The sequence below is a fragment of the Ziziphus jujuba genome, chromosome 9 (genome assembly GCF_031755915.1).
Source record: "Ziziphus jujuba cultivar Dongzao chromosome 9, ASM3175591v1".
In the NCBI taxonomy this organism is placed as follows: domain Eukaryota; kingdom Viridiplantae; phylum Streptophyta; class Magnoliopsida; order Rosales; family Rhamnaceae; genus Ziziphus; species Ziziphus jujuba.
In genome coordinates this window covers 5,954,577-5,980,491 of record NC_083387.1, presented here as the reverse complement: position 1 = coordinate 5,980,491, position 25,915 = coordinate 5,954,577, and the positions used below count along the sequence as shown (strand labels likewise).

Genomic DNA, 25,915 nt, shown 5'->3' with positions numbered 1-25,915 from the left:
CTTTTCAAGCAATGCCGTTTTCCTTTTTTCTGTCCTTCAAAAAAACAAAAAAAAAAAAAATTAAAAAAAATGTTATTTTCTTTTTTGAAAAGTAAACAAAATTTGTGAAAATTGTCAAATTACTTTTATTTTTTTTTTTGTCAAATAAATTACTCTATTGTCAATGGACAATATAACGTATTTTCATGCAATATATTTCTTTTTTTTTTTCCCAATATTATTATTATTTTTTTCATACATTACTCATGTAATACTATCTTATACCTTTTTTTTTTTTTTAATTTTTTTAAATATCTACCTTATAAAAATTTCTTGGGCCTGCTGATCACTAATTTCAATGGCGTTTTTTAGCAATTGCAAAATATTTTATCCAAAAGAATGAAAGATACCCATTCTATTGAATAATCTCTACTTTTTTTTATTTTTTTTAAACCGATTTTACCTTGTAAAGTACCCTGACTGATACCAAAGAAAATTACCTATGAGTTTGTTCTGCATTACTGAAACCCCATGTAGATATATACACAACAATTCACAACAACAACAACAACAACAAATAAAAATAAATAAAAATAAAAATAAATAAAAAAAGAAGCTAATTTCTCAATGGCTAAACTTGCCGATGGATATATAGCTTTGGTACAATTCCAACAAAACAAAAAAAAATATTCATTTAAGCAGGTAGTAGTGGAGTTTTTTAGTCACAAACATCACAAATTTGCAAACTACATCTCCATCACATGATATCAAAGACCATCACACACACACACACACACGTAGGATAAAGATATCGACATTGAGCAACAGCAGGATAATAAAGTGGAAAACTATAGCTCCATGATTTCCCATTTTCCAACAAACTGTTGGCGTATAGTCATGAGTAAAGACAGTATCATTATCAATCTAATATGTATCATTGTAATTCTCAAAATTGGGACTTCAAAGAACCCAAAATCCAATGATAAAAAAGGCCTAGTAATTTGTGATTTAGGCCAAACAATTACTTGACAGAGCAAGACAAACAGCAGTTGACACACCATATTTACAAAAATACTTTTTCAGCTTCTCTTCTGTTTGCTTGAACAATGAAATATTCTTCTTTCGACATTATAATATCTATCTTCTTTGTTGCTAAGAGGTTCATGATGATATTTTTCCACAGCTTAAGAAGAACCTGCACGATAGAATTTGACAGAAGTTAAGCGTTAACTTTATTAGTCTTTCCATGAGGAGAAATAAACTACAAATTCTATATTACACATATCTTTTAGGCGAAGTATAATTCGCTCTAAACTTTTACCTTTTTTCTTCACTTTCCACCTATGGCATCTTTTTCCTAAGAAGAAGTCTTTATTGCAACATACAAAAGCCAAATATTTTATTGGCAAAATCCACGAATATTCATTTTTCTTCTAAATCCCAATTTGCGTTTGGTTGGTAATAGCAAAAACTTCCATTCCAACAGGAAAATCGGGCATTCTTATATTTTGGATTCTAAACCTCTCATCATTTTCCAACAAGCTTCAACAAACCAGTAATTTCCACAAACTAACCACCCACATTTACACACAAATCCACATTATAAATTCAATGAGTCTCTCATATATATACATAGCAATAGATATATATATATAGCAAGCAGATCACAACTCCAAATTATCTTTTGCTTTAATGAACAAAATAAAAAAAAACTAAAGAATTCCAAATAATTTATGCAACAAAATTTTAAAAAAATAAAAATTAGTACCTTTACGCCCTGTAAGACTTCTGAAAGTCTCGTAAGCAAAGGCAGAAATACTCTTGACGGCAGTGCCGGGTATGGAGACCAATGACCAAAACCTTGACCAAAAACGACGAGCCATTTCACGTTTCGTCATAACAACAGGTTGCTCTTTTACTACCCTTTTCAGTTCTTCGTAATGTATTCCGCCATAGCCGAGGAAAGCCACAGTGGTATACTTGAAACGTGGGAGTAGAACGTGGTCACAAGAAAGGGGCTGAGTCGACTCTGGCTGAATCAGGGAGGACCCAGGCAGGCTATAGATGATCCAGCCATAACCATAACGATCTTCCATCCCAACTTTCTTATAGATGTTCTCTACCGTAATCAATTCTTCTGTTATATTTGCTCCCACCTTTTTAGCTTTTTCAATAACATCTTCGATTTTCTTAGTGCAGAAAACGGGAATGAAGTGGGACGGAGATCAAAATAAATTGGGAAAAAGATGAGAAATCGTGTACAAAACCATCGTGTTCAGTGAACAGAACCAATTCCGACAAATACCATTAGTTATCACAGCTTTTCTCATCATATTGTTTATCATTGTGCTGATCAGCACAATGATAAACAATATTATTGGTTTATTGTTTTTGAAATATTATGGTGGTTGGTTCTGCTGGTATACTATCATTCTATGTTGGATGAAAGCTAGCTAGTTTCATGGTCAATATCTTGTCACTGTCAAACAAAATAGCTTGTGTGATTTATCACTTAAACCTTTTTTTTCTTTTTCTTTTTTGCTTAAAAGAACCTTATACTTAATAATTTTGCATCACGAAATTTATTTTCAGTTACTCATTATAGACAACGCAATGAAGAATTGCATATAAGCTAAATAAATATGCATTTATTAGATGTGTATTGTTCAATTTTAGCAGATATGCTTCGAATTATGTTAGCTCGCTAATAAAAAAATATCAACACTCTACAAAATAATGATTCATTATCTTCCACAAACATTTTAATGATTCTGAAATGAAAATAATAATAATAATAATAATAAATGAAGGATTGAAAAAAAAAAAAAAAAAAAAAAAAAAACCTAACCTATCATCATCATCTTCAGCTCGATGATGAATGTAAACATTCAAGCCGAAGATGAGGAGGTGCAAAGAGCCATTAGTGTGGAGCTTCACCATGCTTGCATCAAAAGCAGCATGGTAGAAATCAAAAGCTTCTTCTAGTCTGTATCTCTTGGGTATAAACAAATCATAAATTTCCTGTGACATTTTGAGTGCAGAGATGTCGCAGGGCTAAGAAACAGAGGAGAAAAAGCAAAAATAAAGGAAAAAGCGGAAGTAAGACGTCGGAGAAGAAAATGGAGGGGAGAGAGAGAGAGAGAGAGAGAGAGAAAAAGGACCGAATCGCAGAGCACAAAAAGGAACGAAAAGGTGCCAGTACGGACGGGTCCGTACGTTGCGAGAGGGAGCGCGCGATTTTGATCGTGGATAAGATGGTAAATTACTTTTTCTTAAAAAACAAAAAAAGAAATTCAAAATGAACTTATTACAAAATACTATTATTTATTGTAATGGTGGAAAACTATTTTTTCACTGAATAAATAATATTTATTTTAACTAACAATTGATAAAAATAAAATAATTAAAAAAACTACGTTTATTTATTTATTTCACCAATTCACTGTTCGTCTAAAATAAATTTTAAACGACCATGTTTGGGTCCTAAAAGTTAAAACCCTTGTTCTTTTGGACGCTTTTCGAGTGCTGAACCCCGCTTCAAATTAAATTATATGTCTCTCCTATTCTCTCGCTGCTCGTCACTGTCCTTCGGCAGCATCACACTCTTTTTACCCGCAAGAATTGAAAGCCAACACACCCTTTTCTCTCCCGCAAGAATAGGACTCTGGCGGCTGCTGAGGCAGCAATGGCTGGACTCTTCATCGGCCATCGCCTGGTTTCTTGGGCAGTAAGTAATCCTTCTTTTTTGGATGGATATTAAATATTGATTGGGATCCAGTGTTATTTCATATATTTCCATTCAATTAGTCCATTTTTTTCCCTTTCGTTTTAGGGTTTTAACTGATTCGGTAATTTAGAGATTGTAGACAAACAATTGATTATTATTTTTTTGGAGTGTGAAATGTCCTAAAATTGCAGCTGTTTTCAAAGAACTTAATTCAGGGGATTTTTTTGGTCATGTATATGCAAATTCATTTCGCATATTAAGGATTTTCCCTTAGATGTTCGTGCTTTGAATAAGCAGCTTGAGTAGAACATTTCATTGATTAAGAATTTTGATATATTATTCTTTTTCTGTGTGCAAAAATAATTTCTACATCCTTTCTTATTTTCTGCGGTTATATGTAGATTGTTTTTGGCCCATCTCAGCCAGTTTTGCACAAGAAGAAATTCAAGAGAACAATGTGGGGCTAAAAAACCAACATTTTGACTCCTATAGTTTTGAACTCTGTTCATAGGTATGTATTAATAACTCTGTTTATGGGTGCTGTTTCTCCTGACTCCAAGCATGCAAGGACTTTCCAACTTAATATAATTGAATATGTGCATTTCTGGACATACTTGATTGGCAAGGCTGAATGGGTGCTCTCCTATTTTCGAATGTCTACTTGTTTGTTTGTAAATTCAATGTGTTTGTTCATTAATGATCATAATTATGTATTTATTGATTTTGTCTCTATTCCATTGTCGTTGTTGCCGGCGGAAATTTGGATGCAGATTGCTGGTCTTGAGATTTTTTACAGTTTGTTTGTTTTTTTGTTTTTATTTTTTTAATAGTGTCTTGAGGGACAGATTTCTTGTAGATGTGCAATAAAAGTTTTAAGTAAAGGTCATTAATCCCTTGGCAATCAACGACCCTGAAAATTTTATGAACGATTCTGGGATACTGTTTTTCACCGGCCTTTTAAGTCCTTTTGGATTGTATGAATGGTTCCCCATCCAAATGCCATTAATATAGTTCTTTCTTTTATGCATTAAGCTATCTGTGCGGATCATATCAAATGGTTAATTTTTTGTTTTTATCTTTATCTGCAGCTGTGGTACTTATCATAGGCGGTAGAACTTTTGACAAGGTTCGTGCATGCTTAAGTTTACTCCGAGTACCATCTTATAAATTACTTTGGATCCTTATTTTTGATGCATGAGGTGATGATAAGTTTTTAATTATTTTCCCATTGCTCATCTGACATGTTTTGCTAGGTGCTTTTGTTTATATTGTTCTTCTGAGATAAAGCTGACAATAGATGTCCTGGTTGTAAACTATCTTACTTCAACTGGGAATTTTTTGGTCAGGTACAACAATTTTATAGGGTACTTAGAATGTGTGTTATGAATGTAAATATTGATAGTTTAGTATTGGGAAGATTACTATGGGACATTATTTTTATATGTTTTAAGCCTATTACTTTGGTATATAATTTCAATTGTCCTATGGAGCTTAGGAGATGGGAGCCCATAGTTTGTTTCTGTTGCATGCTTTTTGGGGTGAGGAATGCCGTTTTAAATTAGATCTAGTATGCTACTTTGGCAACCTCTCTAGGATTTCATAAACTTATAAGGGTTTTGTGCTTCTTTAGCTGTTCTTGTCATCAAGATTATATTATTAGCACTTTTAAATTTGTAATCAATTACATTTATTTTTTGATGGATTATTATTTGTGGCCATAATTGACTAATTGTTAGCATTAGCTGCAATTGTGAATAGGAAAAGATTTCAATTGTTAAATATTTATTATTCGAGAGTTGTTGCAAAGAAAGCATGCATACCAGTATATATATATATATATAGGTGACTGGCTATGTAAAAATTTCGTGCTAGTTTACTCAGAAATTTCTGTTGGGAAATTTTTTTTTTTTTCCTTCTTTATAAGTATTTTGTGTAAGTTTGTTTTCTCTAAAATTAATCTTGATCTGGATTTTTCATAGTAATAGGTTTTTATATATTTTTAATTTTTTTATATTGAATGCTTCAATTTTAATTTTGATTTCAATATATACCTTGCATTTTAATTTTATTCAATTAAAGCTCTCAATTTTACTTTTGATTTCAACATGGGTGTCAGGACCCGTCCAAAGTTCCCCACCGGAACCCTAGACAAGCCCTGATCCCAGGGAAACCCTACCGGACCCTTCTGTGGAAGATCCGGCAGAACCTCCCCTAAGGGATGAACTTACCACAAAATTTCCTGCACTGAAAACACACTTCTATAATTGTTCCCTTATTCCTCCCACAGTACGACGAACTGGTTCCACAAATTTCAGCACTCCAAAATAAAAATACAGTAATCCAGTGCAATACAAATACTTAAGTGTCCCATACAGTATACAGAGCTTTATGAAGTACTGAAGTACTACAAAATACAGAATACAGTAAAAGTGAAAGAAATAGTACAACTGCAGTAAAAGAAGAACAAGGTACTGCACGAACAAATACAGCGAGGAAGATCAAGTCCGCTCCGAGTGAACACCGACAACCTGGTACCTAGAGGAACGGAATTTAAGAGTGTGAGATGCTAATCATCTCAGTGAGCGACCCTACTACTCTACACTATCATACCACGGTAATAGGTATATAAATAATAATTATTTGGAAATAATAATGTCTCTCAAAACCCTTACAATTCTCTCAGTTGGAAAGATTCCCCTTTTAAAACATTTTCACAAAACCCTTTATTCATATTTCCCGAAAACCAAGACATCAATTAAATACCAGAAGCGGTAACAATTATATTTTTCATTAACATTTTATTTTTAAAACACAGTTCTGAAAATCATTTGATGCACCCACTATATACCAGTGGCGCCAACAGTACCCAGCGTCCCAAGGTACCGCCAGACAGGAGGTTATAGAAAGAAACCGGCATACGGTCGCGTGGCGTCCCACTGCGCCGCTGCTAACCTGGTGTCCCGGCCAATGGGGGGTGGCCGCCCTCTCCGATGGCATCCACAGGACACCCTCATAATATCAACCGCGCGCTACTCACACCCACCTGCGCGCTAATCATATCCGTGTGCACAATATCCATATCACATATACCATATCACATAATCAGAACACCAGTACGTGCACGGTGCATCTAAAAATCATAAAATCCACAATTTAAATTATAAAACAAATTTCACATTTTTCATAAACATAGCGGGCATAATCCATCCGGTTGAACCGGGAAATTCTCCACAATTTCCTTATAATTAATACCATAAATCCCATGATTTTCAAATCCACCAACTCCCAAATCCATCAATTCAAATATCCACATTTTTTCCAAGCATAAATAATTTCTCGAAATATCATAATCAAATCCCATAATATTTTATGGGCATATTTCATAAAAATTGAAATCACCAACATAACCAAATATTTTCCTTGAAATATTTGAAAATCGAATCGTGCCCAATTTACCATTAAAACCACACCAATTTCAAAATCCTCAAAACCATAAAATAGTTCCACATGGCATAAATTGGTGAAATACACATTTTCTTAAATCCGATAAATTCACAAATAATTCCACAATAATTCAAATAAATATTTGGCACATAGAAATTAAATTCCAATTATTTAAATCACACATTATATATTCACCAATTAAATTCCCAAAATTAATTTGAAGGTGGGTCACTCACCTTGTGCACGTATCTCAATCAAGATCCTCCGCAGGATCGACTCCGCTACTTGCACGTGCACCTAAAACATCCACAGTACCAAAACCACAAATATTAATATTTTATTCGGGTAATCCCCAAATGGGTACCCGGGGAGCGAACACCAAACGATAACTAAAATTTACGAATTATATACCGAATCGAAGCTCGAGTGATGCTGTGAAATTTCCGACGGTGGCCGTTTGCTGTGAAATTTTGCAGATTTGTAGATCGTGAGGAGAGCAATCCAACGGAACCGACGGTGAGCAAAACGGAGGTCGGACGGCGGAGAAATCACCGTTTGAAGATTTTCGACCCCTCGCCGGAAAACGCTCCGATCCCGGCGCGTCGGTGGTCCGATGGTCGTGATTTTTGGTGGGTAGGCCGGACTTGAGGAGAGGATGCTGGGTGTATGGCGCGTGTACTGTATATCGGCCGGAATAGTGCCGATTCGCGGTGGCCGGCGGTGGAGGGGAAAAATCGCCGCCAAACTTCGGACGTCCGATCCGGGCGCGTCCGGCGGCCGTTCGCCGTGAAATTTGGAGGTTTTGCCGGAAATGAGGTGGGCAAGCTTTCTGTCCGGCGCGTGTACAGTAACTCGGCCGGAACAGTGACAAAATCCGGTGGCCGGCGGTGGCTCTTTCTCTCTCCTCTCTCTCTTTCTCTCTCTTCTCTCTCTTTCTCTCTCTTCCCCGAGTGTTTTAACAAATAAAACCCCTGCATGACACTGTTCATGCCACGTGGACCAATCAGAAACTGACACGTGGCGTTTCACTGTTCACCGACCCAAAAAAAAATATTAAAATAATACGGTATCCGGTAAACTTCAAACGTCCATAACTTTTTAACCCGATGTCCGTTTTGAGCGTGCCGCTAGTCTGTGAACTCGTATCGACGAGCACTTCACAACCATGCATGAGTCAAAGCTCAATTCCCCATAAACAAAAAGTCAACTCCGGCACCCCTTGGACAGTTTGGACCGCAACTTGTTTCGTCCATAACTTTCAAACCGTAGCTCCGTTTTCGACGTGCTACCAGTCTACGAACTCGTGGCATCGTGCACTTCGCCACGGTGCCCTAGTCATCTCGAAATTCCCACCGAGTCAAAAAGTCAACTTTTGACCCCTTCGGTCAACGGTCAACGGTCAACCTCGGTCAACGTGCACGGATTCCGGTGCGATTCGGGACGGGGTGTTACAGCCTTCCCCCCTTACAAAAATTTCGTCCTCGAAATTTCCGCACGTCACTGGAACAGATACGGGTACTGCTCACGCATCTGTGCTTCGGGTTCCCACGTTGCTTCCTCGACCAAGTGGTTCCGCCATAAGACCTTAACTAGAGGAATAGTCTTGTTGCGTAGCGTGCGTTCCTCGCGATCCAAAATTTGTACTGGCTGCTCCACATACGAAAGATCTTCCCTTATCTCTATATCCGGACTCTCGAGTACGTGCGAAGGGTCTGCAATATACTTCCGTAGCATCGACACATGAAACACGTTGTGTACTCGAGCTAGCTCTTCCGGTAACGCCAACCTATACGCCACCGGGCCAATCCTCTCCGTAACCTCGTAAGGCCCAATATAACGAGGACCCAACTTACCTCGTCGTCCAAAACGTACTACTCCTTTCCATGGAGATAGTTTTAGGAATACCCAATCTCCTACCTCGAATTCCAAATCCTTTCTACGCACATCGGCGTAACTCTTCTGTCTATCTTGGGCAACCTTCAATCGATCCCTAACGATCTTCACCTTGTCCAAGGTCATCCTTAAATACTCAGATCCGACCGCATTAGTTGTTGCAAGGAGCCTCTCTTCTCCTACCTCACTCCGACACAAAGGTGTCCGACACTGCCTCCCATATAAAGCTTCATACGGGGACATTCCAGTACTCGCTTGATAACTGTTGTTGTAGACAAACTCTATCAGTGGCAGTTGTTCATCCCAGCTACCGCTAAATTGCATAATGCAAGACCTTAGCATGTCTTCTAATGTCTGGATTGTGCGCTCTGCTTGTCCATCAGATTGTGGGTGAAAAGCGGTGCTGTAGTTAAGTCTTGCTCCTAGTGCATCAGCCAACTTCCGCCATAGTCGTGAAGTAAAGCGCGGATCTCGATCGGAGACGATGGCTAACGGTACTCCATGAAGACTTACAATGCGTTGCACGAACAACTGGGCTAACTTCTCGGGCGAAAAACGTTCTCGTACCGGTAGGAAGTGTGCCGACTTGGTGAGACGATCAATGATTACCCAAATGCCGTCGTACCTTCTAGGTGTGGAAGGAAGCTTGAATACGAAGTCCATGTTGAGTTCTTCCCACTTCCACACGGGAATCGGTAAAGGTTGGAGTAGTCCCGAAGGTTTCTGTCTTTCTGCTTTCACTTGTTGACAAATCAAACACTTTGATACAAAGTCTGCCACTTCTCTCTTCATACCAATCCACCAATAATACTTAACAAGCGTCCGATACATCTTGGTACTCCCAGGATGCATCGCATACATCGAGCTATGCGCCTCCTCCAAAATCTCCTTCTTGAGTCCTGGGATATCCGGAACGCAAAGTCGTCCTTTATACACGAGGGCTCCATCCCTCCTTATGGAAAATTCCGGATCAAGACCTTCTTGTACCTTGCCCTTAATTGTCCTCAACTTAGGATCTTCCATTTGGGTCTCTACTATACGATCCACCAACACCGGTCGTACCTGGAAGCTAGCCATGAGAACTCCTGAAGGATGCATATGCATTAACACCCCCATCTTCTTCAACTCCACCATGAGAGGTAGTTGGATGACTTGGATGTGAGCAAGGGATCCAGTAGCCTTCCTACTCAAAGCATCTGCCACTACATTCGCCTTACCCGGGTGATAGTCAATCACACAGTCATAATCCTTTAACAACTCCATCCATCGCCTTTGCCTCATATTTAACTCCTTCTGAGTGAAAATATACTTGAGGCTCTTGTGGTCGGTATAGATTTGGCACGTGGCCCCATACAAGTAGTGCCTCCACTTCTTTAGAGCAAAGACTACCGCCGCCAATTCTAAGTCGTGCGTAGGGTAATTCTGTTCGTGCTGCTTCAATTGCCGAGATGCATACGCTACCACCCTTTGATTCTGCATTAGCACGCAACCCAACCCTTGATGGGATGCATCACAATAAACTTCAAAACCTTCATTCCCATCAGGTAAAGTTAAAACAGGTGCGGATGTCAACTTTTGCTTCAACTCCTGAAAACTCTGTTCACACCTGTCCGTCCAACTAAGTTCAACATTCTTTCGGGTCAATCTATGAAGCGGCCCGGCAATCCTTGAAAACCCTTCAATAAAACGACGGTAGTAACCTGCTAATCCAAGAAAACTTCGTACCTCCCTCACAGTGGTAGGGCGCTCCCAACTCAACACTGCCTTTACCTTATCAGGGTCCACATAGATACCTTCTGCCGACACGATATGTCCGAGAAAACCCACTTGATTCAACCAGAATTCACACTTGTCGAACTTAGCATATAGCTGATGTTGCCTTAAAGTTTGGAGCACTCTCTTCAAATGCCTCACGTGCTCTTCTTGGCTCCTTGAATAGATCAGAATGTCATCGATAAATACAATGACAAAACGATCCAAGTACGGACGAAACACCCTATTCATCAAGTCCATGAAAGCTGCTGGGGCATTGGTGAGTCCGAACGACATCACTAGGAATTCATAATGTCCGTACCTCGTCCTAAAGGCAGTCTTAGGAATGTCCGACTCTCGGATCCTTAACTGATGGTATCCCGACCTCAAGTCGATCTTGGAGAACACCTTGGCACCTTGGAGTTGGTCGAATAGATCATCTATCCTTGGCAACGGATAGCGATTAGGAATGGTGACCTTATTAAGTTGTCGATAGTCTATACACAGCCTTAGACTACCATCCTTTTTCTTTACAAACAAAACTGGGGCTCCCCACGGCGATATACTTGGTCTAATAAACCCCTTATCTACCAAATCTTGCAACTGGACCTTTAGCTCCCTTAACTCCGCTGGAGCCATCCGATACGGTGGTAGAGAAATAGGCACGGTGCCTGGAATCAATTCAATGGGAAAGTCAACTTCCCTTTCCGGAGGCAATCCTGGTAACTCCTCAGGAAACACGTCCGGGAAATCCCTCACAACGGGCATGTCTTCCAACCTGACCCCACTTACTCGGGTATCTATCACATGAGCCAAATACCCCTGGCAACCTTTATTCAGTAGCTTCTTGGCGGTAAGGGTAGATATCAACCTCGGTAAGGGCCTTCCAACTCCTCCACGGAATACTACTTCTGGCAACCCTGGCCTCCTGAATGTAACTTCCTTGCTGAAACAGTCTACAGATGCATGGTTCCTTGCCAACCAATCCATGCCCAAAATTACATCAAGTCCGGACAGATCCAACAGGATCAAGTCCGCCTCCATCACTTGATCTTCGATGCAGAAGAAACATTCCTTGATTAACTGGCTAGGCCACAAGGATTCTCCTGCAGGAGTGGCTATCTCTACTAGACATTCTAAAGGAGTAGGGGTCATACCGACCCGAGTGACGAATTCCTTGGAGATGAATGAATGTGTTGCTCCCGGGTCTATAAGTACTAATGCATCATTACCAAATATATTCAACGTACCTGCCACGACGTCCGGTGTAGCTAGGGCCTCCTGCTGCGTCATCGCAAACACTCGACCCTGCCCTGTCTGCTGGGGCCTCCGTCCTCTACCCCTGCTCGGTCCAACAGGCTGTGGGACTGATCCCGATGAACCTCCTACTGCATAACTCCCTCGGGAACTCTGACCCCGCGATCCACTGGCCTGATGTGATGGTGGGCTCGCCCCTAACACTCCCGCCTCTCCATAAGGGCAATTTCTCTTAATATGTCCCGCCTGTCCACACTGAAAGCACACACCCTCAAACTGGCAAATCCCATGGTGTGCTCTATTGCAACGTCTGCAGAATGGCTTGGGGCTAAACCCAGAGTGCTGATATGAGCTCGTGCCGCCGCTGATGGAATGGCGCGCTGGTTGGGGCATACGATAGCCGCCTCTCCTCTGAAATCTGCCTCGAGGGCTGAACCCACCACTGTCTGAGCCTGAACTATGACTCTTCTTAGATGCCCCCTGTCGAGGTACCCCGCTGTACGAACCTTCGAACGGTCTGCGCCTCGAGGGTCTGTGTATCTCCGCCTGTCTCTCTAGCTCTAGCGCTGCATCCCTGGCGGACTGATAGGTGGGGTGTACTGACCCAGAAAGGGTGTAGCCGATGCTCTCGTTCAACCCGTCTATGAACCTCACCTTCTTCGCGTGATCGTCGGGAATCAAGTGCATGCAGAACTCTGACAGCTCTCGGAACCTCCTCTCGTACTCTGTCACCGTCATGTTTCCCTGGCGCAGTCCCTCGAACTCTCTCCTTCTCGCCTCACGGTAGGCAGGAGGACAGAACTCAGTAGAGAAGGCAATCTTGAACTGGTCCCACGTATGCCTTCTGCGGGTCTTCTCCATTTGCCACCACTTCCGGGCGTCTCCCTCTAACATGAACCCAGAAATCCTCACCATATCCTCATCGGGGCACTGCATCCCCTCTTCCAAGATTTTCTCCATGCTGGATAGCCACTTCAAGGCTGCAGCTGGGCCTTGGCTTCCATCGAACTCCACGGCTCCTAAACGTCGAGCCTGATCCACGGATCGGTTACTAGAGCTTGAACCTCCTAAGGCTCTAGTTAGCTGAGAGACCAGATCTCTAAGGCTTGATCGACTCCCGGAACTCTCAGCCGAGCGTTCCCGAGTTCTACGTGTGTCCCGCCGACTCATCGTAGTCGATTACTGAAGAAACAAACAAGAGTTTAGAAACAGGGACACTTAAGCACGATTACAAAAGGAAGGAATTTACGGATGGGCTGTACAGCAATGCACAGTCCCTTAGGATTACAAGAACCTATGCTCTGATACCAACTGTCAGGACCCGTCCAAAGTTCCCCACCGGAACCCTAGACAAGCCCTGATCCCAGGGAAACCCTACCGGACCCTTCTGTGGAAGATCCGGCAGAACCTCCCCTAAGGGATGAACTTACCACAAAATTTCCTGCACTGAAAACACACTTCTATAATTGTTCCCTTATTCCTCCCACAGTACGACGAACTGGTTCCACAAATTTCAGCACTCCAAAATAAAAATACAGTAATCCAGTGCAATACAAATACTTAAGTGTCCCATACAGTATACAGAGCTTTATGAAGTACTGAAGTACTACAAAATACAGAATACAGTAAAAGTGAAAGAAATAGTACAACTGCAGTAAAAGAAGAACAAGGTACTGCACGAACAAATACAGCGAGGAAGATCAAGTCCGCTCCGAGTGAACACCGACAACCTGGTACCTAGAGGAACGGAATTTAAGAGTGTGAGATGCTAATCATCTCAGTGAGCGACCCTACTACTCTACACTATCATACCACGGTAATAGGTATATAAATAATAATTATTTGGAAATAATAATGTCTCTCAAAACCCTTACAATTCTCTCAGTTGGAAAGGTTCCCCTTTTAAAACATTTTCACAAAACCCTTTATTCATATTTCCCGAAAACCAAGACATCAATTAAATACCAGAAGCGGTAACAATTATATTTTTCATTAACATTTTATTTTTAAAACACAGTTCTGAAAATCATTTGATGCACCCACTATATACCAGTGGCGCCAACAGTACCCAGCGTCCCAAGGTACCGCCAGACAGGAGGTTATAGAAAGAAACCGGCATACGGTCGCGTGGCGTCCCACTGCGCCGCTGCTAACCTGGTGTCCCGGCCAATGGGGGGTGGCCGCCCTCTCCGATGGCATCCACAGGACACCCTCATAATATCAACCGCGCGCTACTCACACCCACCTGCGCGCTAATCATATCCGTGTGCACAATATCCATATCACATATACCATATCACATAATCAGAACACCAGTACGTGCACGGTGCATCTAAAAATCATAAAATCCACAATTTAAATTATAAAACAAATTTCACATTTTTCATAAACATAGCGGGCATAATCCATCCGGTTGAACCGGGAAATTCTCCACAATTTCCTTATAATTAATACCATAAATCCCATGATTTTCAAATCCACCAACTCCCAAATCCATCAATTCAAATATCCACATTTTTTCCAAGCATAAATAATTTCTCGAAATATCATAATCAAATCCCATAATATTTTATGGGCATATTTCATAAAAATTGAAATCACCAACATAACCAAATATTTTCCTTGAAATATTTGAAAATCGAATCGTGCCCAATTTACCATTAAAACCACACCAATTTCAAAATCCTCAAAACCATAAAATAGTTCCACATGGCATAAATTGGTGAAATACACATTTTCTTAAATCCGATAAATTCACAAATAATTCCACAATAATTCAAATAAATATTTGGCACATAGAAATTAAATTCCAATTATTTAAATCACACATTATATATTCACCAATTAAATTCCCAAAATTAATTTGAAGGTGGGTCACTCACCTTGTGCACGTATCTCAATCAAGATCCTCCGCAGGATCGACTCCGCTACTTGCACGTGCACCTAAAACATCCACAGTACCAAAACCACAAATATTAATATTTTATTCGGGTAATCCCCAAATGGGTACCCGGGGAGCGAACACCAAACGATAACTAAAATTTACGAATTATATACCGAATCGAAGCTCGAGTGATGCTAATCACAGATCCGGTCTTAATTTCCGATGATCGTATCCGACGGGGTCGGAATTTTATCGGGAAGCTTTTCGGGTTTCGGCTCCGCAATTCTCCCAAACCGTCGCGAATTGGTGGAAACGGAAGTCGGATTTGGGTTCAGGAGGTCGAACACTGCGGACTGGAGCTGGCCGGAATTTTCGGGGTACTCGCCGGAACAGTGATTTCCGGCGGCCGCCACGTCACCGGCAACCGTCGCCGGAACAGTAATTTCCGACGGTGGCCGTTTGCTGTGAAATTTTGCAGATTTGTAGATCGTGAGGAGAGCAATCCAACGGAACCGACGGTGAGCAAAACGGAGGTCGGACGGCGGAGAAATCACCGTTTGAAGATTTTCGACCCCTCGCCGGAAAACGCTCCGATCCCGGCGCGTCGGTGGTCCGATGGTCGTGATTTTTGGTGGGTAGGCCGGACTTGAGGAGAGGATGCTGGGTGTATGGCGCGTGTACTGTATATCGGCCGGAATAGTGCCGATTCGCGGTGGCCGGCGGTGGAGGGGAAAAATCGCCGCCAAACTTCGGACGTCCGATCCGGGCGCGTCCGGCGGCCGTTCGCCGTGAAATTTGGAGGTTTTGCCGGAAATGAGGTGGGCAAGCTTTCTGTCCGGCGCGTGTACAGTAACTCGGCCGGAACAGTGACAAAATCCGGTGGCCGGCGGTGGCTCTTTCTCTCTCCTCTCTCTCTTTCTCTCTCTTCTCTCTCTTTCTCTCTCTTCCCCGAGTGTTTTAACAAATAAAACCCCTGCATGACACTGTTCATGCCACGTGGACCAATCAGAAACTGACACGTGGCATTTCACTGTTCACCGACCCAAAAAAAAATATTAAAATAATACGGTATCCGGTAAACTTCAAACGTCCATAACTTTTTAACCCGATGTCCGTTTTGAGCGTGCCGCTAGTCTGTGAACTCGTATCGACGAGCACTTCACAACCATGCATGAGTCAAAGCTCAATTCCCCATAAACAAAAAGTCAACTCCGGCACCCCTTGGACAGTTTGGACCGCAACTTGTTTCGTCCATAACTTTCAAACCGTAGCTCCGTTTTCGACGTGCTACCAGTCTACGAACTCGTGGCATCGTGCACTTCGCCACGGTGCCCTAGTCATCTCGAAATTCCCACCGAGTCAAAAAGTCAACTTTTGACCCCTTCGGTCAACGGTCAACGGTCAACCTCGGTCAACGTGCACGGATTCCGGTGCGATTCGGGACGGGGTGTTACAATGGGCCTGTATTTTGAAAATGCGACCCAAAAATGAAATAGAAGAACCAAAACTATAATTAACCCTAAAGAATAAATTGGTACGGACACATGAAAGTGAGAGAAAGCAAGGCAATTGGGGCACCTTATTTTGGAATCATTTAATTCAGGCTGTTTCCAGGCCTACAGACTATACATGGAGAGTCCAAGAGTTTCCTTTGTTTTATTAATATTTAAGATTTTATTAAATATGTTTTAGACCTGAGTTTAGTGTTTCAATTTTTAAGGACACACAAACTTTTGACATAGTTTATATTATTTTATTTTTAGCTTGGAAACTTTTAAAGGAATGTTTTTCTTTACTTAACGCTTTTGAGGACTTGTTATTCTGTTTTTCCTTTTTTTATTGTGATAAAACTTTAGCCTCGCTGCACAGATATCGTCATAGTAAATATGCGAATTTTATTTAAAAGCTTTTACTTCTTATTTTAGTAGATTCAAAAAATTGAAAGCCAGAAAACCATCGGTGCCAGATCCATTTTACTTGTTTCCCCGGCCTCGGCCTCACCTCCAAGATAATGGGCCAGTGATACTAGTCCAGTAACCTTGGAAGCAACAAAATTTTGTATGGATAACCAGCATATATTCAATTCCAAAATGTCGTTTACAACTTTCAATATCAGACACAGTAGCCACAACCTAAGAGGAAGCAGAAAAAAGTTAAAAAAACAACAACAATAATAATAATAAAAACAAGAAGGAAAAAAAAAGTGGGTTTTTTGTGTTTCTTTTTTTTGGCGAAGTACCAAATTGGTATATTGGTATAGCTCTTGAACCTCCCAAACCGTAAATACGAATGAAAAACAAAATAAAAGGTGAACGTTCGAATTGAATTAAGGTGGGATCTATTTGTAAATTTCTTCTTTCATTTGTCAGATTCTGCTTTTTTTTTTCTTTTTTTTTCTTTTTTAATAAAGGTTTAAATGATGCTTAATCTAATCCAATGGTCCAAATAATCTCTACTAAATATAAATATGGTATAAATGCTTTTAAACATTAATATTGGTACAATTCCCAAATTTAATGGAATTTCTATTTTGTTAAAATTTTCAATATTTTAATAATTTTTTTTAATTTTCTAATTTTATTTTGAATTAAACTATAGCTAATAAATTGTAATTAGATAGAATCTTAACGTAATTTTTTTTTGTTGAATATTAAGCATTCTAACAGATTTTTTATTTGTCTTATTCTTTTTATTTTACAGCATCCATCTTTAAAAGGGTTTCAAAGTTTTTATTTTTATTTTTTATTTTTTTTATTTCAATATTTTAATATAAAGATTTAATTTGGCTATTTAAATATGGAGTGCAAAATACAATATTTATTTAAATGTTATATCATTTGAATTTACTAAAGATATAATTTGCCTCTTCAAATATATAGCGCAAAATATATTTTTTATTTAAATATTATATAATTTGAATTTAATGTTGTATAAGCTCCTATACCACTAATATAATATTTGAAAGAGAATTTAAATAAATAAAAAAAGAATAAATTAAATGTTTATAGAGAGAACAAAAATAAAGAGTATTATTAGATGACATTTTAAATTTTCACTTTTTATCTTAAAATATATATATATTTTTTATTATGGAGAAAATGCTTTTTATTTTAAATAATTGTATTTTGTGTTTTATTCTGATCATATCTAGTGGTGCATCCCTGAATATATTTTCTGCATCCGCCACTGGTTACTCCTCATGTTGGGAAGATTAAAGTAAATTAAGATGGTTCAGATGATGAATTTTTTTTAAAGAAGCAAGTTTCGATTTGGTGTCACAACTCAAATGGTTGTGTAATTCAATGTATGTATAAGGTCTCACCTTGCAATTCAAGCCTTAAAAGCTGAATGTTTAGCTTTATTTCTTGCTTGTTTGTGGACAATGGGGTTAGGGTGGAAAAATGTAATATTTGATAATGACTTGAAGGAGCTTATAAGTGATATTACTAGGCAGATTGCCAATTTGCCTTGGATCCTCGCTACAATAATGTATTGATATCGGAGAATATTTATTTACATTAGTTTGATTTTGTTGATTTACTTTTGGTTCTCAGGGAGTTATCAGCTAAGAATAAGTTTTTTTTTCCCCCCTCTAAAATTGGGATATTAATTTCCCTCTGGATTTTGTCAAGATTCTAAGGAGGGAGGATGATTCAAGCTATTAGTATTATGTTTTAGTTATTGATTAAATAATATATTCTCGTTATCAGAAAAAAAAAAAGAAAAAAAAAGAAAAGAAAAAGAAAAAAAAGACGACTTATTGCGATTTCGTGGCAGCTAATTTAGTTTGCTGTGTTCGTCTACACCTTTATAGAATGAAATTGGGTATAATTGGTTTGGTGTTTCATCTTTGGAATTAAAGCAAAGTATATATATATATATATATTTGGTGAATAATTAAAGCAAAGTAAATACTACAGATTGGAAGACGTGTTGGGTAATTTGGGTATCACATATATCTAAAGCCATGCATTGTCTGCATTAAAACAAAAAGTAAAGCATTAAAGAATATGTGATTGGCTTGGAATTAAATTAAGAAATTGCATAGTGGTTTCAGAAAGCTGATTCGCTTACTTTTCCCTTGTGAAGGTGAATAAACATATAAAATGTCATTTCTGCGTTCCATCTCCACTCTTTCAAAATTGTTTTGTAAAGGACTCATTCTCTACTGAAGGTATGTATGAGAAACTGTGTCCTTTTTTTTTGAATTACCAAAATTCTGTCCCTAATGTGATGGATGTGCAGTGGCAAATGGGTAATATATATCCACTGTTTTCCATATGCATATATGGGAAATTAAGCTTTTTTTTTTTTTTTTTCCCACCAATTTTCAAATAGTTATTAATTAATTATTTATTTTTGGTATATTAGTGGATATAGTGTTCGATTTCCTGTCACGCAAAGTGTTTGCAAAAGGACAGGACGCACCGATACTTTCCACGCTAAACCTAGTCTTTCTCAGCTCAAGGCAAGTATATATGACAAGCCCCGTTGTTCTTTTATAGTTTTGCTATATGTTATCCGCTGTTTCCACGTTGTGTCCGACTGAGCATCAATGAGGTTTTTCACAACTTTCCTAAAAGTTATTATTTATTTCTTAATTATGAATAATTTATTTGTCAGGTGTCTATTTTTATAAACGGTTTTCTTGTCTGGCAAATGATCTTTGTGAATTAGATATAAATGGTTTTGCACACTTGAATAGATTTTCTCTCCATTCTTTTGTGAAACTGAAATACATGGTTGATTGGTCAAGGAACGAAACACCAGAAGCAGTCTTTCCCTGATTGGAGTCACTTGAGATCCGTAACTTAGAGAATTTAAAAGAGATGTGCCATGGACAACCACCTTCAAAAAAAAGTAGTCCGCAGGCGTTAAGAAGTTCCTCTTCCACGGGGCTCGCTTGATTAGTCCATAGCAAGAGGTCTCACTCTTCTCCAAACATGGATGTGTCCAAATACAATGACCTAGAAGAAAATATATCAAAATTAGGAGAAGATGTTGAGAAACCAATCAATGAGTTGGGATTAGTCCCTGAGTTAACAAACTTGAAGCGAGGCACAGCTTTGTTTCCTAAATTAAATTCCTTGATACTTGAAAATCTGCCAAAGTTTACAACGCTCAGTGCAGACGCTTCTACTTTGGCATTGCCATCCTTGGAAAAATTATCTGTAAGCATGTGTCCAAAAGTAGAAACTTTGGATTATATGCTTAATACAAGCTCATCGTTTCAACTAAAGTTTACAGGTTTCACCACCACATCATCTGTTGGCGCCTCTGTGGATTCTAGTCACGGTCTTAGTAGATTGCTTTCATGTTTTGGATCTATGGAAATTAATTCAAGTGAGAAGAGCATTATTCAACAGAGAGATGAATTGAGTTCGAAAGACGTATGTGTTTATAATTAGATTGCATATTGATCGAGTATGATATTATTGATATATGATTGATGATCACTTCCTAACATCTTTCAGATTTATCTGCAAAATTTTCAGTCAACTAATTCCCCAACTATATATGATCATATAAATCAGATTGTCTTATATACACACACATACACACGAAAGTTGTAATTTTTTACTTTTTTCAATTGTCAAATTACCAACTTTAATTAATATTATTTATTACTAAATATATAGTTGCCACATTTTCCACGGTAAAATAATATTACCTTATGGTTATTTCTTCAGGGTCAATGGCTAGAATAATTTGCATTTGATTTTATAAAATGAATTAATATATATATAAATATATATATGTTGTGGCTGCAGGTTCAGGTCATGAGTAAACTTGTTGACCTTCTCAGCCAAAAAAACAGAGAACTTTTTGACCTATCTATCAGAGATATGGACAGCATGCTGTACATATGGACAGACCAAATTGATGATGGTTTTTATCAAAAGTTGAGAAAAATGTCGGTGTTCAATTGTCCTGAACTACTGAATATCATTCCACCCAATATGATCAATAGGATGAACTATCTGGAAAAAATAGAAGTATCTGGGTGTCAGTCATTGGAAACGATATTTCTCATTGAGCCGTCTCAACTTGTCGATTTCCTTCCAATCTTGAATTGCTTAGAGGAATTGGTTTTAAATGACTTACCAAAGCTGAAGCACATATGCAAGAATACAAATATTTTTGAAGGAGATTTTAAGGGTTTCCATGATCTGAAGAGGTTAGATGTGAAAGAATGTCACAGTTTGAAATATCTTTTCTTATCCGACATTGCTAAGCTTCTTGTGGGGTTGGAGGAAGTCAGGGTTACCAAATGCAACATGATTGAAGGAATTATAGGGAAATCAGCTACAGATGATGAGGAAGATCAAGCTCAGTCTATCAATGAAAAGATCAAGAGTACTAAGCAGCGTGGAGAACTTTCGGGATTATTAATGTTTCAAAAACTAAAAAATCTGGAAATTGTGGATTGTAACAATTTGAGACATGTGTTCGGTGGTTCCTTCGGCACTAGAGGTTTGGAACAACTTCAAACACTGAAAATACACGAGTGCCGGGTGATGAAGAACATTGTAGCTGCGGTTGCAAACGAAGAAAATGAGAAGGAAGCAAAAGCAACAACAACAATGATGAACAACAAGATTGTGTTCCCTCAACTAGCCACTCTTGAGTCTTTGGGATTTGCCCAACATGGAGCGTTTTTGTCAGGGAAATAATTGTGTTATGGAATTACCGTCGCTCAGTTATCTGGTTGTGGATGAGTGCCCCATGATGAGGGATTTGTCTGACTAATTTTCATTTGATTATAAACCACTGCTACGACCTTACAAAGCATACGTACGACAGTCTCCTAGTAATAGCCACTAGCGTCTTCACATCACTGTACGATGTGATACTGTGAAGATCATAATTTGGAGAAAAGAGCACTCCTACTTCAAAGGCGAGGTGCAAATATATGCGCTGATTTCCAATTTATTTTGTTTTTATTTTTTAACAAAAACGATTCTATGTATAGTTTTTCAAGTAATGTATATAGCTTTTATTTGTGATGGACTTTCTCACCGTAATTTAGCGTTAAGCAAAGTTGAGGTTTTCAATAACTTAGAAAACCAAAAGTTTTACAGAATCCCCATATTTTGTGGGCTGAATTAGGGGGGGGGAATCTTTTGGTATAGAAATATTTTAAAATTTGATGCAAATATTATGTATATTTTTAAAATTATGCTTTTTTTTTTTTTTTTTTTTGTTTGGGTGTAACGCTTTTCTCCTTACTTGTCCAGTCGGAGTCTTCCAATTGAATAAAAGCGTTGGCCTACTCAGATATCCTTATGGTAAATATGTGAATTTTAGTCGATTTAAATAATAGTATTAAATTTAAATAAATAAATATTATTTACCCCAAAAAAAATTTTTTTGAAAAAAATAAATAAATAAATAAAAGCATCAACGCCAGATTTCATTTTCCATGTTTCCACGGCTTCAAGACCAAAATTGGCTAAAAATACCAGTCCAGCCACCGTACTTGCAACCAAATTAGGGAGTTAGGGTTTGAATTGCCGAACCTCTCTGGTACAAATCGCAAACCCACAAAAATGCGGCGAAATTGGAATTGTTGCCACACATCTTTAGCATTTGTTCTGAAATTCTTGAATTTCCCTCAAGCATTCATAGGGGTCTCCAACATACTCTATTCCGTATGGATGACGGATCAGTGGAGACCGCATCCCCATTTCCTCACCACCTTCCGCTCCTTCCCCCGATTCTTCCTTTCTGTCCCTCGTCTTCCACTCTTAATACGCTGCCGTTTCCTATCAGATAACCCCCTTGGAATTTCCTGTTGATTTGGTTTCTGGGTTCGATGGCGATTTAGGGCCTTGACTTGCACTCCTTCAAGCTTCCTCCTGCTTGGTATATATATATATATATATATATTCCCCCACACCACCACCCACCCACTCACCCCTTTTCCGAATTCTAATAACATATTTCAGTTGGGTTCTGGATTGGTTGCTGTTTCTGGCTTTGATTTAGGGTTCTGAATTTAGTATTGAGTGAAATAAAATTTGTGTTACTAAATCACGCGTGAACGGAATTAAGCTTGAAATGGAAATAAGAATTTATTATCATTAAATGCTTTGTCTCTTTTTTCCCCCCCTACTTTTTGTTGGTGGGTTAAATGTAGATTGTCTGGCTATTTCTCATTAATTGGTCACAATTTTCTTGGTTCCGTTGAATGCAATATTGACTGGGGTTTATTGGATAATTTTCCAAATGAAAGATTGAAATATCAGGACCCTTTTTTGTGATACGATCACTATTTCGAATTTTATGCTGTAGTTCCTCGGCTGGTTCTTCTCTGCCTGGGTGGTGTTTTCCTCTTATGGCTTTTAACCTTCTAAAGATGGTTGATGCTGTATGCTTGAAGGTTTTTTGGTTGAAAGTGTGCACTTATGATCATTAAGTTGGTGCTTTTTCTTTTGGTCCCAGGTTCATATACACTTTCATGGGGTGGGCATTTTGTTGTGTTGCGTTACTTTTCATAGGTTGCATTGCAGCTGAAGCAATTAATGGCTACTGCCTCTGTTTCGTATCCTCAATGCATACATTTCTCAACTATTGTGTGCTAAAGCAGTGTTCTTCTCTGTCTCTTATGATAAACTTGTAAATTAATGAATTATTGTTACTCTGTTTTTTTTTTTTTTTGAATAAAGTGAAATTAGTTAAAGATGAAAAAAAGAATGTACGTCCTGAGCTAGGTAAGAACCCAGAGAACAAAGGGCTTCTCGTCAATCGTGTAATACCACCATATGCTTGACTCTGTTTTTGTTCTGTTTATCTTAGAGTCCTGACAATAGTGAATTAGAATATCTATATTACTTATAAGGAGATTTACCACAAGATCTAAACTAAATGGAACTAAATCATTGATGATAAGTTTCCACATGTATCTATTCTTTCTTTTGGTTGGCTGTTTCAAAATTAATCATGCTAACTTTTGCTTTTTAATTGAATTGGGAGGTAAATACAGTGATTTTTGAGTGTTTCAAATTTAATGTATAGTTATGCTTTACTGAATTCTACTAACATATTTCAGTTGAGTTCTGGATTAGTTGCTGTTTTTGGCTTTGATTTAGGGTTTTGAATTAGTAGTGGGTGAAATAAAGTTTATGTTATTAAATCACGTGTGAATGGAATTAACCTTGAAATGGAAATAAGAATTTATTATCATTAAATTTAAATGCTCTGTCTCTCCTCTGTTATTTTTTTAATATATATATATATATATATAGATATATATTTTTTTAGCTATTCAACTTTTTGTTGGTGGGTTAATGTAAATTTCTTGGGTCTGTCTTTAATTGGTAGTTATTTTTTTATTTAATTTTTTTTTTTTTTTGGGTGGTGAATTTCTTAGCTCAGTTGAATCAGATTTTGTGTGGGTTTTATTGGATGATTTTCCAAATGAAAGCATAATGTTGGGACCTTTTTTATTGTGATGTGAACACTACTTCGAATTTTTCAGCTGGTTGGTGTTTTCCTCTTATGGCTTTTAATCTTCTAAAGATGGTTGATGCTATAAACTTAATAGGTATTATGGTTGGGAGTGTGTACTTATGATCATTAAACTGGTGCTTTTTCTTTGGCTGCCTGGTTCCTCGACTCTTTCAGGGGAGTGGGCATTTTGTTGTGTTACGTTACTTTCATAGGTTGCATTGCAGGTGAAGCAATTAATGGGTGCTGCCTCTGTTTCGTATCCTCAATGCATACATTCTAAACTATTATGTGCTAAAGCAGTGATTCCTCTCTTGTCTTTTATGATAAACCTTGTAAATTAATGAATTATTATTACTCTGTTTTTTTTTTTTTTTTTTTTTTTTTTAAAGTAAAATTGGTTAAAACAACAATAAACATTACATATTCTGATCTAGGTAAGAACCCAGATGTTCTAGTCAATTGTGTAATACCAGTACCACTAATATGCTTTAAACCGTTGGTTTTGTTCTGTTTATCTTTGAGTCCTGACAAAATTGTGAACTAGAATATATGTATTGCTTGTGGAGAGACTTGCCACATAATATTAACTAAATGGAACTGAATCATTGAACATAAGTTTCCAAACGTTTCTGTTCTTTCTATTTTGCCGGTTGAAAGAGAGTGATCTACATTTCCTTAATTCTTTAAATCTCAGTATGCTCATAACCGTAATCATTATGTTAAAAGTGGCTTTGGTGGCATTCATTGCAATAGATCATCATTGGAAAACGGTATATATAATTTTTTTACATATTTATCGAATTCAGTAATAATGAATCCGAGGATGTAAATCCTCCTGGGCATCATGCACATCCCACTATGTAGCCTGTTTAATTTTACCAACCAGAATCTTCCCTTTGACCCCCAACTGGTGAATTTCTGACTATCGGATCCCTCATTGAAGCCAATGTTGACGTTTGTAAGTTGGTCGGTATCACAATCGTTGTAATACAGGTATGTTAGAGTTCATTTAGTTGTGAGTTTATCCTTCTTTATAATTGCATTTCTCCATTTTATTAGTTCTCTCTCTCTCGCTCTCTCTCTCTCTCTCTCTCTCTCTCTTAACAAGGAGTTTTCTTAAAATTTACAATTGTAAATTTTCTAAGAATGGAGATTACCACTTCACATTTTTTCTTCTCTTACAAGAATAATGTCCATATGTATTTTTAGAAGAATTGTTCTCGTTCTGTCATATGTTAATTGGATCCTGATTCTTTTCATGTATTGCTTCCTTATATGGCATTTATCACTTCTGGTAACAATTGTTCTGCGTGGATGGTTTTTACTAGGAGAGTTGGCTACGATGGTAGGGCTACAACTAGGTAGCCATTGCTTAATCCACAATCAAGCCAAGCATCTGGATTAGTGAAGGTTGATGGCAGTGGGGGCTCACTCTGACATATGTAGTGTTATTATTTATTTTTTGTTTTTTGGATGATATAATATTCTGTTTTTCCTTTCTCTGATAATAAAACTACTTTCACCTA

At 38.2% G+C, this 25,915-nt stretch overlaps 1 protein-coding gene and 1 long non-coding RNA gene across 2 annotated transcripts; both read left to right on the top strand.

The window, feature by feature from the left end:
• Positions 1 to 19,025: 19,025 nt before the first annotated feature.
• On the top strand, positions 19,026 to 22,037 carry LOC125424123 (uncharacterized). Its single transcript, XM_060811470.1, has 4 exons — positions 19,026 to 19,110; positions 19,308 to 19,496; positions 19,693 to 20,326; positions 20,708 to 22,037. Exons 3-4 carry the CDS (start codon positions 19,880 to 19,882, stop codon positions 21,608 to 21,610), a joined length of 1,350 nt encoding a protein of 449 aa, XP_060667453.1. The 5' UTR covers positions 19,026 to 19,110; positions 19,308 to 19,496; positions 19,693 to 19,879; the 3' UTR covers positions 21,611 to 22,037.
• A 1,513-nt stretch (positions 22,038 to 23,550) lies between these two features.
• Positions 23,551 to 25,915, top strand: LOC125418318 (uncharacterized). Its single transcript, XR_007243045.2, has 3 exons — positions 23,551 to 24,645; positions 25,084 to 25,382; positions 25,718 to 25,915. It is a non-coding gene; the product is annotated as an uncharacterized LOC125418318 (long non-coding RNA).

What these genes read in the sequence shown, in the direction of transcription:
- LOC125424123 (XM_060811470.1), top strand. Translation starts at nt 19,880, where the DNA reads ATGGATGTGTCCAAATACAATGACCTAGAAGAAAATATATCAAAATTA. An exon ending in ATGAATTGAGTTCGAAAGAC is followed by an intron (nt 20,327 to 20,707) that starts GTATGTGTTTAT and finishes TTGTGGCTGCAG; the next exon opens with GTTCAGGTCATGAGTAAACT.